Below are 12,714 nucleotides of genomic sequence, written 5' to 3'. Positions count from 1 at the left end.
ATTTGTGAATTGACCCCAAGGCCTTTTTTAAAAAAAAAATTAAATTTAGATCGGCGCACAAATCTGTGCCGCCTAATTAATCTACAACCCCTGGTATGTTTTGAACAGTGGGAGGAAACTGTAGTCCGGAGGCGGGGGGGCGGGGGGGGGGCGGGCGAACCCACGCAGACACAGGGAAATCGCACAAACTCCTGACAGTGCGAGATTCGTACCCTGGTCCTGATCGCTGGTGCTGTAAAAGCATTGCACTAATCTCTACGCCAACATAGACACATGCTGTATAATGATTTGTTTCTAAATGTTTTGCAGGGTAACATGGGAATTGCTGTGACCTATGGTGGCGATCCAATTCACAGGAGCCCCTTCAACATAGATGTTGCGTATCCACTTGACCTGAGTAAAGTGTTGCTCAACGACCTCGAAAGCAGTATGTACCTTAGATTTAATGCATGCATTTGTTTGCACTTGATGTCCAGTTAACTTTGAACAAGTGTATATCTGGCTTCAGTTTTGCATCTTTATAATTTCTTGGCACTTGGCAGCATTTGGAAACTGGGCCAAGTGAAAACTTGTCTGAAGTGATGGTTGGTCTCATCTTTTTATTGTACTATCAGCACCTGATTCTCAGCCCATGCACTCATTCCCCATCTTATTCATCAGAATTTCCTTAATTTTACCCAGATCCTCTCCTAATTAGTTGATCTATCTGCAGGCTTGATGCTCATTGAAGATTGCTTGGGTTGCCACTTTACTCTCAAGTCTGTTCCTGCCTTGAAATCAAAGCATTTGCCATTGTGGTAACTAGAACTCTAAGCAACTTGTACAGTAATGATGAGCAATGATTTTTTTTCCTCCTGTGGCTCATGGCATCCTTTCTACCAATTCTCTTTGGCGAGCTTAAAATTTTGACTTGCACATAAACTGTGGTTGAGTTGGGTTTTCCCCCTCAATATTCATTTGTCTGATAATTTAACCTTTGTGGGTTTGGATACTGTTCCCTTGCCGTGTCATCTTCTGTGAACTTGAGTTTTAGCCAAGAATGAATTTAAAGGGTCGGAAAAAAAGCTCTCTTCCTAGATGTTTGAACTGATGGTACATTGATTTGCGGTTTTGTTTTGGTGACTATATTTCAGAATTATTTTGGCTCTTGAGCGCCATGTAATTGTTAGAGCTGTTGTGGGTCAGAGAAATCCACTTGTCCCATTTGTGTTTATGCTGGTATCCTTGCGAGCAATCAGGTTCCCGTTCTCACAACCAGCTCCTGATACTTCCCCTGTCGAATTCCTTGGAAAATCCTCTGACGTGGCTGAAAATGGTGTTCCAAGTCTCTCTCCCCCTCTCCCCCTCTCCCCCTCTCCCCCTCTCCCCCTCTCCCCTCTCCCCCTCTCCCCCTCTCCCCCTCTCCCCCTCTCCCCTCTCCCCCTCTCCCCCTCTCCCCCTCTCCCCCTCTCCCCCTCTCCCCCTCTCCCCCTCTCCCCCTCTCCCCCTCTCCCCCTCTCCCCCTCTCCCCCTCTCCCCCTCTCCCCCTCTCCCCCTCTCCCCCTCTCCCCCTCTCCCCCTCTCCCCCTCTCCCTCCATACTGCTCCCTCCTGAATCCCCACTTGCATTTTGTCCATTTAATTTGAGCTGTAAAGGCTTTTTTTAAAAAAAAAGATTATCATTGAACAATTTCAGATGTTAACTTGGTTTATTCCGCCACTTGGTGTTTGCATGTTGCTTTATTCCACCCCCCCCAGTAAAATTGGTAATCTTAACCATTTGAAGAACAAATTTTTTATGTAAAATGGTGTTAAGGTGGCAATTTATTGGGAAAGGGGTTAAGTGAGCCGAGTGATCTGTTGTAGTGAATAACTGTATAGTAAAATCTCTGGTATCTGGCACCAATAGGGATTGGTCAATGCCAGATGAGTGAATTTACTATTTGCTTGGGGTTCCGTCTTGCATGGATTGGTGAACTGTTTGCGGGCACCTATAGGTGCAAATTTTTTTTGTATTTTTAACCTATTTGTTTTCTGCATTTTTTTTGTCGGTTGCTTGAATTCTGGATAATGGGGGATTTTACTGTACTGCAAAATTGCATGTTTGTCTCACAGATTTTTCTACCATTTTTTTAGGAGTAGAAGTTGGCAAGGATCAGCAGTTCAATGTTAATACAAAAGGAGCTGGAGGGCAGGGCAAAGTGGATGTGAAGATCTACAGCCCCTCACGGAAGTCCGTGACTTGTGTTGTGGAACCGGTTAACAATAAGGATACGTGTGTGGCTAAGTACATCCCCAAGGAAGAAGGACTGTACGCAATAGATGTTCTGTACGATGGAAATCCAGTTGAGGGTAGTCCATTCACTGTTGAAGCTACACTTCCTCCAGACCCTTCCAAGGTAAATCATTTGTCTACAGTAGAAATGTTTTTGTCTTGGTGCCTTGTACTTTTGCATCTTTGACCTCAATGAGAAAGTTTATTCTGAGGAAAGGAGCTATTACTGTAAATTTGCATGGGACTGGTGGCAATAAAGAAGGGATAAATATATTTAGCTGACCTACTGTCAAAAATGAGTGAAGGAAACCACTTTTATTTTAAGATAGTCAAATAAAAATTCCAATTTGAAATGGAGCTGGCCTGGAAGAGGTAGGCAAGAGTAATTTGGATGGGATGACACCATTTAATCTTTGCAATGTTAACAGATTTAAGATCTGATTTGGGTCTGTTTTTTTCTAGGAGTGGAACAAAGGTGATGTTTAGCTATTTTTTTTATTAATTGTTGGTATCCATAGATCATTACTGCATAGAAATGGATCCCTTCACCCCATCTATTCTGTGCCTAACCACTTTTCTGCCTAGACCCACTGACCTGCACCTAGTCCATGGCCTTCTATACTTCTCCCATCCATGTACTTGTCCAAATTTGTAAATGTCAAAATTGAACCCACATACTCCACTTCAGCTGGAAACTTGTTCCACGCTCCCACCACTCTCTGAAGTTTCCCCTAAAATTTCCCCCTAAAACCATGTCCTCTGCTTTGTATCTCACCTATATTCAGTGGAAAAAGTCTTCCGATATTTATTCTGTCTACTTCTATCAAATCTCCTTTCATTCTTTTATGCTCCATTCTTCCTAATCTATAGCCATGGAACACTATAGCACAGAAAACAGGCCATTCAGCCCTTCTAGTCTGTGCCGAGACATCATTCTGCTAGCCATTCCCTAACCTCTCTTATCTATGTATTGATCCAATTTATTTAAAAAAAAACTTGTGTTTAACCTTGTAACTCAGTTCCTGATGTCCGGGCAACATCCTCGTAACATCTCTGCACTTTTTCTATCTTATTAATGTCTTTCCTGTAGTTGAGTGACTCAAAAACTCCAGACACACTGCTTTAGTTTTTACTGTTGTTGGTCAATATCCATAAGGTATATTCTATTTCTGGCACCAAAAGAATTGATTTGAGGCATTTTTAAAATCTTATTCACTACTGAAGAACAGAAGCCAGTTTAAACATTATCTTGGCCCATAGGGTTAGACTTTCAAAGAGCCTATGTTATTTAATATTTCCTATATCTTTTGAAAGCTGTTTTAATTTTTGGTTCGTGCTAATTAAGCCATTCTCAGTCATGAGCTAATGTTTCCATTTGATGTTATTTGGAATTGTTCCAGGCTTAACTGATTGCCAATGAATGATTTCTCCTCTTATTTGCAGGTGAGAGCTCATGGACCAGGCCTTGTAGGTGGTCTTGTGAACAAATCTGCTGAATTCACCATTAACACCAAAGGGGCTGGTACTGGTGGTTTGGGTCTCACTGTGGAAGGCCCATGTGAAGCCAAGATTGAGTGCTCAGATAACGGGGATGGAACGTGCTCAGTCTCTTACTTGCCAAATGAAGCTGGAGAGTATCTTGTCAACATTTTGTTTGAGGATGTTCACATTCCAGGTTCTCCATTCAAGGTGGACATAAAACTGCCCTTTGACCCCTCCAAAGTTACTGCCTCTGGTCCTGGTTTGGAACATGGCAAAGTCGGGGAAGCAGGGCTAATCAATGTTGATTGCACAAAAGCTGGACCTGGAGAGCTGACCATGGAGCTGGTATCTGATACAGGGGCTCAGGCTGAAACCCATATTCAGGACAATGGTGATGGCACTCATACAGTGAGCTACATTCCCGTTCAGCATGGTCTACATACAATTGCATTGAAATATGGCGGGAAATCTGTGCCAAGTTTTCCAGCCCGCCTGCATGTTGACCCAGCAGTGGACACCAGTGGCGTGAAGGTATATGGACCTGGTGTTGAGAAGAGAGGTAATGAGTATTAACTGTTGTTGGATCTTGCCATAATTGTACTCTACCTATGCAACACTTCTCCTCTCCCCATCACATCACCCAAAGCAATAGTGCAGGGGTGGCCAAACTTGCTTAACATAAGAACTGCATACCATAAACTTCAGGTGTATATGTGGCATTTGGGCATGAAAACATCTGAATAAGAGCTTCAAATTTGGCTGTGGAAAACCAATTAGTAGCCATTAATATAAGAAATTGCAATACACCATGAGATATTGAATACCTTGAATATTGTTGAGATAAATATTTGGTTAACGGAGTTGGAAAAGCTGCACATAATACTTGTGGACTCCAGTTCAAAAAGGCATCTTTGGGACAGGGTAAGAAATGTAACCATCCAATTTTATGTATTGGAAGATGTCAGAAAAAAGCAATGTATTTTTATAATATGTTGGTGAAATTCTGAAAGAGCTGGACAAAAATGGGCTGAAAAGAGCAAAATATTTGAGGGTCGACTTCTGGTCAGTGAAGGATGATGAAAGCTGCGAGCATTTTAGTTGTTGGTGGCTTGGTGAAGTCATAATGAAGAGAATCTTCCAAGGAGACCATAATCTGATGATCTTCTCGCAAAGGTGTGCAGTTCCAGCATTGGAGAGATGAACCTATGGTTGAAGGAATTGTCTCCACCTTTGCTGCAGTTTGTGTTGATGCTCCTTGTGGAATCCAGAGATTTTGAACAGTTGGCTATCTTCTGCACGTGCAGTGTGAAAGGCAAAACTCAGTAGACGTTTTAATTGTGAATTGATCTTTGCTCTCATTAACAAATTCAGCTGCTTTTTATATATTTTTTAAAAATTCAAATACAGCAGTGTAGTTGGAGCAATGCTATTGTATCTGTGACCTGGGTTTGAATCTGGAGCTGTCTGTTCAGGAGTTTGTGTGGTCTGTGACCACAAGGGTTTCCTCCAGCTAGATTTTTTTTTTACCTCCCACGTTCCAAAGGGCTATTAGTAGATTGGTTGCATGGGTGTATTTTGACAGAACAGGCTGAAAGGGCTAGTTACTGTGCTGAGTCTCTAAATTGAAAAAAAATATTAAAGGTTTGAATTGGTTAAATTCTGCAAATTGGGGAAATTTGTAGCTCCACTTGTGCTGAAGTTGTTAATTTGATCAGATTTTGGGAAATGAGCAACTATTTTTTCAGTTGGCTGTTTCTGCGCAAGGATTGAACGTCGTGACCCTTGAATGGGTTATCTGTTTAATTCGTTTACTTACCTAGGTACAAGGAAAAAGTTCATTTTTGCTATCCAGCAAGTCCACCTGTGCACAAGTACACAATAAGAGTGCAGAGTTGGGCATTGGTTGGAATAGAACAAGGACAATGTTATTATAAATTTGATGTTTGTTCAGGAATCTGAAAGCTGTAAAATTATTCTTGAATGAAGTGGTGTGTGATCTCCTTTTGTGAATTTTCTTCCCAATGGGAGGAGGGAGTTTCTTGTGGATTTTTGAACAGTTCCTGGTAATTCTCCATAGATGAAGCAGCCATTCTCATGTATTGTCCTGCATGTTGGTTCTTCCCACCCACCCCCCACCTCAAATGATCCTCTTGAACAGGATTGTTGGATTCTGCACATTTTTTTTCTGGAAATAGGTGGTTGAGGAAAGCTAGGTGGTTTCCAGGAAATCAATGTTGCTCATTCAAGATTGTCAAACTTATTTTTTTTAAAAACTGAAAATGTTGAAATTTCCTGAGTGGCAACTTGTTATTGTATGCAATTGCATTATTGGTTTGCTTTATTTTTGTAGGAGTTTTCTGTGATGCCACAACAGACTTTACAGTGGATGCAAGTTCATTGACCAAGGTTGGAGGGAACCACATCAAAGCAAACATCACCAATCCTTCCGGAGCTCGCACTGATTGTCTAATTAAGGATAATGGCAATGGGATTTATGCAGTAGAATACACTCCGTACGAAAAGGGTATGGAAGAACATTGGCCAGGAGTTGATGTTGAAAGCTTGAGTGATTTGTCTTCTATCTTGCTGTTCCTGTAGTGTCACTCCTCGTAACATTTTTTGTTCTTGTTAACAAGTTTCATTTTAATGATTGAATTACTTTATGGAAATATTCTTTTTTGAATATTTTTAATTTTTTTTGTCCATACATGGACATGAGTCAGTTACAAAATTGAAAAGATACATTTTAGAAAAAAATGTATAAATCCATTATACACTTCATTATGGTTAAATCGCCCCAGCCCCCTCCCACCCTAGAAACCCCAAAAGAAAAATAAAAGACAAGAACTGAAAAGAAAAAAAGGAAGAAAGGATTGCTAAAAAAGTGACACTCACTGCACTGATCTCCACATTCTTTGATAAATAACGCAAGTCCCTAAGATTTGTAAATATGGGCACCAAATTGGCAGAAATATATAATTTATTACTTATAAGTAATCTCAAGGGGAACACAACTATGCATCTCGGCTCTAAGTGTGAATCCGATTTCCAAGTAACTGCTATATGTTTTCTTGTTAATGCTGTTTTGACAAATTCTGTTTGGTATTTAGATAATTTAAATTTTGGTCTTGTCCTTACAATATTCCCCAATAAAAATAGTTCTGGATTTTGTGGAAACATAATTCCTATAACCAATTCTTAAAATGTTTTCCCCCAAAATCTGTCCAAAAAGTCTCATCTTGGGAGATGACCAAGTTGAATTTTTTTTTTTTAAAGTACCTACCTGTACACCACATCTAAAACATTGATCTGATAAATCTGACTTCAACCTATTTAATTTCTGTGGTGTAAGATACAATTGATTTTTTAAAAAATTATATTGAACCAACTTGTACCTTACATTTATTGCATTTGTTATATCATCTCCTTACAAAAATCAGACCAGTTTTGTTCATCAATTCTAACATTTAAATCAGATTCCCATCCCTGTCTTGACTTATGAATTCCCTGTTTAGGACTTCCCTTTTAAAGTAGAACATGCAAGTAAATGTCTTTATATTTTGCTTTTGAATCAAGGTCTCTACATCACTACATTGTTGTACCCAATTTATCCCTTAAATATGCCCTTAATTGAAAAGAGCAAAAGAATGTTATTAAGCATTCCATAATTATTTTTTAAATTGATCAAATGTCCTCCTTCATAATACTCTAGTCCCTTTACGAGACCAGATATCGAAGAATTGATTACCTATTGTAAAAGGAATCTGTTTTTAATCAAGCCATTTTCAGTGATAGGCTCCCCTCCCCAACCTTGTTCCAATTTCACCATTTGTTCAAAATATGAATCATATGTTTTGACAGAGGGGCTTTTTTTCTTACCTGGTATTGTTCACTTCCCATTTCTATCTAAAGTCCTCTGCTGTTCTCTCCCCCATTTTCCCCTATTCTATTTTTACCCATACAGGTTCCTCTCTTTCCTCAAAAAAGCAAGAAATCTCATTTGTGCCACTTGATAATTTAAAAATTTGGAAGTTGTAATCCTGCACATTCATATTTCCATGTTAATTTTTCTTTGAATACCCAACACATTTTACCCTTCCGAAGAAGTTTTCTTACATATTAATTTCTGAAAGAATTTGAAGCATTGATAATGTATTTTTGGGAAAATATTAATCTTAACACAATTAACTGTACCCAGTAATATTATTGGCAAAGCCATCCACCTGTTCAAATCTTCAACCTTTTGAAGTAAAAGTGAGTAATTCAGTTTATTTAAATTATCTTGTGCATATCCCTAAATATTTTATCCCATTTATCAACCATTTAAATTGAGTATCTCTTTGACATTGAGTATAATCGCTGCCCATGAGGCATAATTTTGCTGCTGTCCCTGTTTGACAAAATTTTTCCGGATCAATCTACTTGCTAAAATTTTTGCAATAAACTTGTAATCTGGATTTAACAATGAAATCGGTCTGTAGGATGCTAGTTGTAATGGGTCCCTATCTTCTAAGGTATCACAGTAATTATTGCTGTTGAAAAAGATTCTGGGAAAGTTTCTGATGCTTGATCTAATACTTCCATTAAAAATAGGAATCAATAATTTTTTTAAAGTTCTTTGTAAAATTCAAGTGGGAAACCATCTTCTCCTGGAAACTTATTACTTTGCAATGAAATCTGTGCTTCATTTCTACCTGTTCTTCCAAGTTTAACCTTGGGAGCCTTAATTGTGACACAAAATCTTCTATTTCATTATAATCTCTTTGTGATTCAGATTGATATAGCTTAGAATTGTTCAAGTTTCATTAATTTTTTGAGGTTTATAACTAATTGCATTCAAATCTGTTTTTATTGCATTAATCGTTCTTGAGACCTGTTCTGCTTTTAACTGCCAAGAAACCACCTTATGAGCTCTTTCACCTAACTCATACTTCTGTTTAGTTCTTATTGTTGCTTTTCCTGTTCTGTATGTTTGCAATGTATTATACTGGGGTTTTTTATTAATATTGTCTGTTTATCCTCTGAGCCTCTCCTTTGAGGGTCTTTTTCCAAATATATAGTATCTCTTATTCCAGACATAATTCTTATTCTAGAATTGATTTATTTTTAATGTCAGTACATTTATAAGGTAGGATTATTGAAGCTGAATATAAAGTGAGAATTAGATCACTCACCTTTATTAATGGCAGTTGCAATGCCTGACAAAGACTAATCGGTTTATAGATGGAGGTTCAACTCTGTTGTTCGGACCAGATTTTTGTGATTTCATAAGAAGGCAAATTCAAATATTTTGAGACCAATTCAAATTTGGTTAATAATAAATGTATTATATGGGATGCTCTGAAAGCATATTTAAGAGGACTAATTGTAAGTTATCCTTCTAAGATTAAGAAGGATTATAAGGGAGGTGAAACGTAAGGAAATGTTATTGAAATACATACTACATTTACGAGGGCATTATCTATTTGTGGGTAATTACCATCTTGACAGGTGACCAATTGATTCTGCTAGCTTTTCAATAGCCCAATGCAAAAGTACACCATTTTGAAATAGCCACTAGATAAGCAAGTCCTGTTACTGCAGATAGGAAATTGTTGACATTTCAATTTTGCATCATACTAAAGACTCTTGCATCCATGTGTAGCGAGCAATTAAAGGTATGTTGCTCTTTATTGAAGATTTTGAGATTTGCAACATGCAATTTGTACAACAGTTATACGGGACCTTGGAGCATGCCTGGAATATTGTGCAGCTGTGGTATCTTTACTCATGAAAGGCAATAATCTCATGGAGGGAGTGCAGTGAAAGTTCAACAGGCTATGACAACTGATATGATAACTCTCATTCTTTATGCACTAGAGTTTAGAAAATGGAAATCTTGTTGAAGTTCTCATTCTAGTGAACTCTTAATAAACTTGACCCAAGGGAGTCAGTCTCAGGATGTGGGGGAAAAAGACAGATGTGAGGGTGGTGGATCTGGAACCAGAGGCAGCAGAGGCCAGGTTGCAAGTTTCTTGAGATTTCTAGGCACATTGAATCGAAGGCTTGAAGTAGAACGCAGGAATATGGTATTGAGGTTGAGGACTTGCCAAGGTAGCACTCCACCGTTAACTAGGTTGCATGTCCTATTTGAGTGCAAAAACAAGTCAACTACGCTGAGCACCTTTTTTTTTTTTACTGCTGTTTGTGAATTTTTTTTTGGACAGGGACACATTCTGTTGATGTAACGTATGATGATGCACCAATTGCTAATGGTCCATTCAAGGTTGGAGTCACAGAAGGATGTGACCCCTCGCGCGTCTCTGCAACTGGACCTGGACTTCAGGAAGGCTTGACCAATAAGGCAAATAAATTCTCTGTACTAACAAGGTAACCTTCTATTTCTCAACTAGTCTTTGATTGGACTCTGAAATAAGTCTACCATTTATTCAGAATGGTAATCTTCAAAGCAAAACTTGATTCCTTTCTGCATTGTCTATGGCTCTTTTTTTCCCAACTGGACTCGGATTTGTTTATTCAATTCCAATCTGCATTTTGACTGAGGAACAGGGTGAATCTGAAGCTGGTTAGAAATTTTGACATCTTCAATTAATCTTTGTTAATCTGCAAGGATAAGGAGTCATTTAGCAATTGCATTCTTTTGGAACTAAAGAGTACACACAGTTTATCTGTTAAATGCCAGAGAAATTCTTCATTTGAATGATGTGGCAACATTGAAAATGTGCTTTTGTCAATAAATTATAATTTACTTTGCCATTTCAAAACACAAACGTGTTTAGATTGCTGTAACTAAGTATTGATATTGTAGTAACATCAGATAGTAACTGGAAAATTTTATTATCCAGAGGGGCAGGTACTGGTGGCCTTGGGATAACGGTTGAAGGACCTTCAGAAGCAAAGATGTCCTGCAAGGATAACAAGGATGGCAGCTGCAGTGTTGAATATATTCCTTACACTCCTGGCGATTATGATTTGAATATTACCTATGGAGGGCATCACATTCCTGGTAACATCTTTTGATCTACTTTAAATGTTTTTTGTGTTTTTTAGTTGTGGCAAATTGTTAGGAATTAAATCACTTCTGATAATTAAGAATTTTCCACGGTGGAAAACCGAGTAATTAGTTCAAGTTGCTCCAGTGATGCTATCCTTTGAGAAATTTGAGTGTTTCTACTTTCGTCCAAATGGAGGTGCTTAAATATAAGCATGCACAAATTCGAGGATTCTCCTGCTGCTTGTCATGCAGTCAGCAGATACATTTTGGAGGTATGGGATTGACTTTTAATCTACTTCAATTGGATTTGTGACTGATGACTTTTGAAGGCTTCTGTTGAGCATTATTTTTAAATGTGATGCAGATTGCAATGTAATTTGATCATTTTGTAGTGCATTTTAAAATACTCATCCAGTGTCAAATATACTCAATCACGTTCCTATTAAACTTTGAAGTCCACCTTTTGTACTACAAAAAGCTCCCCACTCCATTTTACAAGTTCCAAGCACTCACGTATCCAATCTTCTGCAGGTAGTCCATTCAAGGTACCAGTGAAGGACGTTGTGAACCCCAGCAAGGTGCAGTGCAGTGGACCTGGACTGAGTTCAGGCGTACGAGCCAAAGTCCCACAACATTTCACTGTGGATTGCAGCAAGGCTGGAAAGGCTCCACTTAAAGTAACTGTGCTGGGACCTAAAGGTAAGATCATAAACGTTGGGAGTGTTTAGCTTAATCTTTTAGTTGAGCAGCAGTTGTTGATGAAGCCTGCCTGTAGATGAATATACCCACTGGAGGGGGGAAGTGTATTGGTCTAAACTGTAACATTTGGATCCCTGTACTAGTTTGTAGAGAGAATCATTTGCCACCTTCCAGTGTCAAACCGTGCACATTTGCTGCAAGTAAAAGGTTTTCTATTCTAGCTTGTGAGGCACATCCCCAACCGTGGCGCAGACCAATGAAACTGATTGCAGGCGTCTTTAAAGGAGAGAACAAGGGCGATGTCAGTGAGCCAGGTTTGAACATGTGCTTAATAATGTCAGCAAGGCACGAAAGGTGGTGGGTGGCCATTGCACTAGTCTTGTCTGCTTTTGTACTAAGAACCAAATAGAATTTGCTGGACTTAATGCTTCATATGGTTTCCGTGTTGTCACACTCACCTGTCCTAGTTCTAATAAGCTTGACTTTTTTTAAATATAAAGAATCAATTTCTTTGGTAGCTTCTCCAAACTTGTTTTTCCATTGTTCATAAACTCACTATGCAACCACTAAGGAAGTCGTGTGCACGTTACAATTTTTAACATTTCAGGTGGCCCAGTGGAAGAATTAATTCTGGGTGCGCTCTTGAATTAAAGTAATTTGAAACACTGAGCAGAGTCTTTAGCTTCCATTAGTGTCGTATTTGTGACAACATTTTCAAACCTTTTGCTCGTTGAAAGTTTAATTTCTCAGTTTGCTTGAATGTGTTTCAAAGCATTAAATTTGTTTCAATGTGAAGTTGCTCCAGATCGATTGTTACTAGTACTTGAATCTTCTGCAGATAGTTGCCAGAGCTGGATGTTGGTTAGTATATGTTGAATAAATGAATGCAATTAAATGACTTGGATGGGGGGGGGGGGTTCAAAGATTTTTATTATTTAGCATTACCTTTCAATTGGTAGGAATGAGACTAAATTTGTAACTGGAATAGTCTTGCGAGGTACGTCACCAGTCTTAGCGTTATAATTTGAAGCAGCCTCTAATATTAGCAAAAAAAGTTTGATGATTAATTTTAAAAATGTAGTAAGAGGTGAAATACCTGGTTTAGGGTACTGAATCTACTGGACCCCAAATGTCTTGTCCTGTAACCATTTTCTTGGGTTTGTACTAAGGTTTTTTAAAGCTAACAATATTTCTCACTTGCAACTGTTTCTGATTTTTCCCTTTTTTTGCTTATTTGCACCACTAGAAACTGATGGAACAAAATGCATTGGAATAGACTAATATTT

The 12,714-nt window shown here is 38.6% G+C and overlaps 1 protein-coding gene across 2 annotated transcripts in view; it reads left to right on the top strand.

Moving 5' to 3' along the window:
* Positions 1 to 12,714, top strand: part of LOC138764140 (filamin-B-like) — a 141,863-nt gene that overhangs the window by 71,079 nt on the left and 58,070 nt on the right. For both annotated transcript variants that reach the window (XM_069939601.1, XM_069939602.1), the window contains exons 19-25: positions 310 to 427; positions 2,115 to 2,377; positions 3,697 to 4,294; positions 6,086 to 6,259; positions 9,942 to 10,104; positions 10,581 to 10,741; positions 11,261 to 11,428. In XM_069939601.1, coding sequence (XP_069795702.1) covers positions 310 to 427; positions 2,115 to 2,377; positions 3,697 to 4,294; positions 6,086 to 6,259; positions 9,942 to 10,104; positions 10,581 to 10,741; positions 11,261 to 11,428 — 1,645 coding nt within the window. The remainder of the gene's footprint in view (positions 1 to 309; positions 428 to 2,114; positions 2,378 to 3,696; positions 4,295 to 6,085; positions 6,260 to 9,941; positions 10,105 to 10,580; positions 10,742 to 11,260; positions 11,429 to 12,714) is intronic.

The sequence above is a fragment of the Narcine bancroftii genome, chromosome 5 (genome assembly GCF_036971445.1).
Source record: "Narcine bancroftii isolate sNarBan1 chromosome 5, sNarBan1.hap1, whole genome shotgun sequence".
Lineage (NCBI taxonomy): Eukaryota > Metazoa > Chordata > Chondrichthyes > Torpediniformes > Narcinidae > Narcine > Narcine bancroftii.
This window is presented reverse-complemented; position numbering and strand designations above follow the sequence as displayed.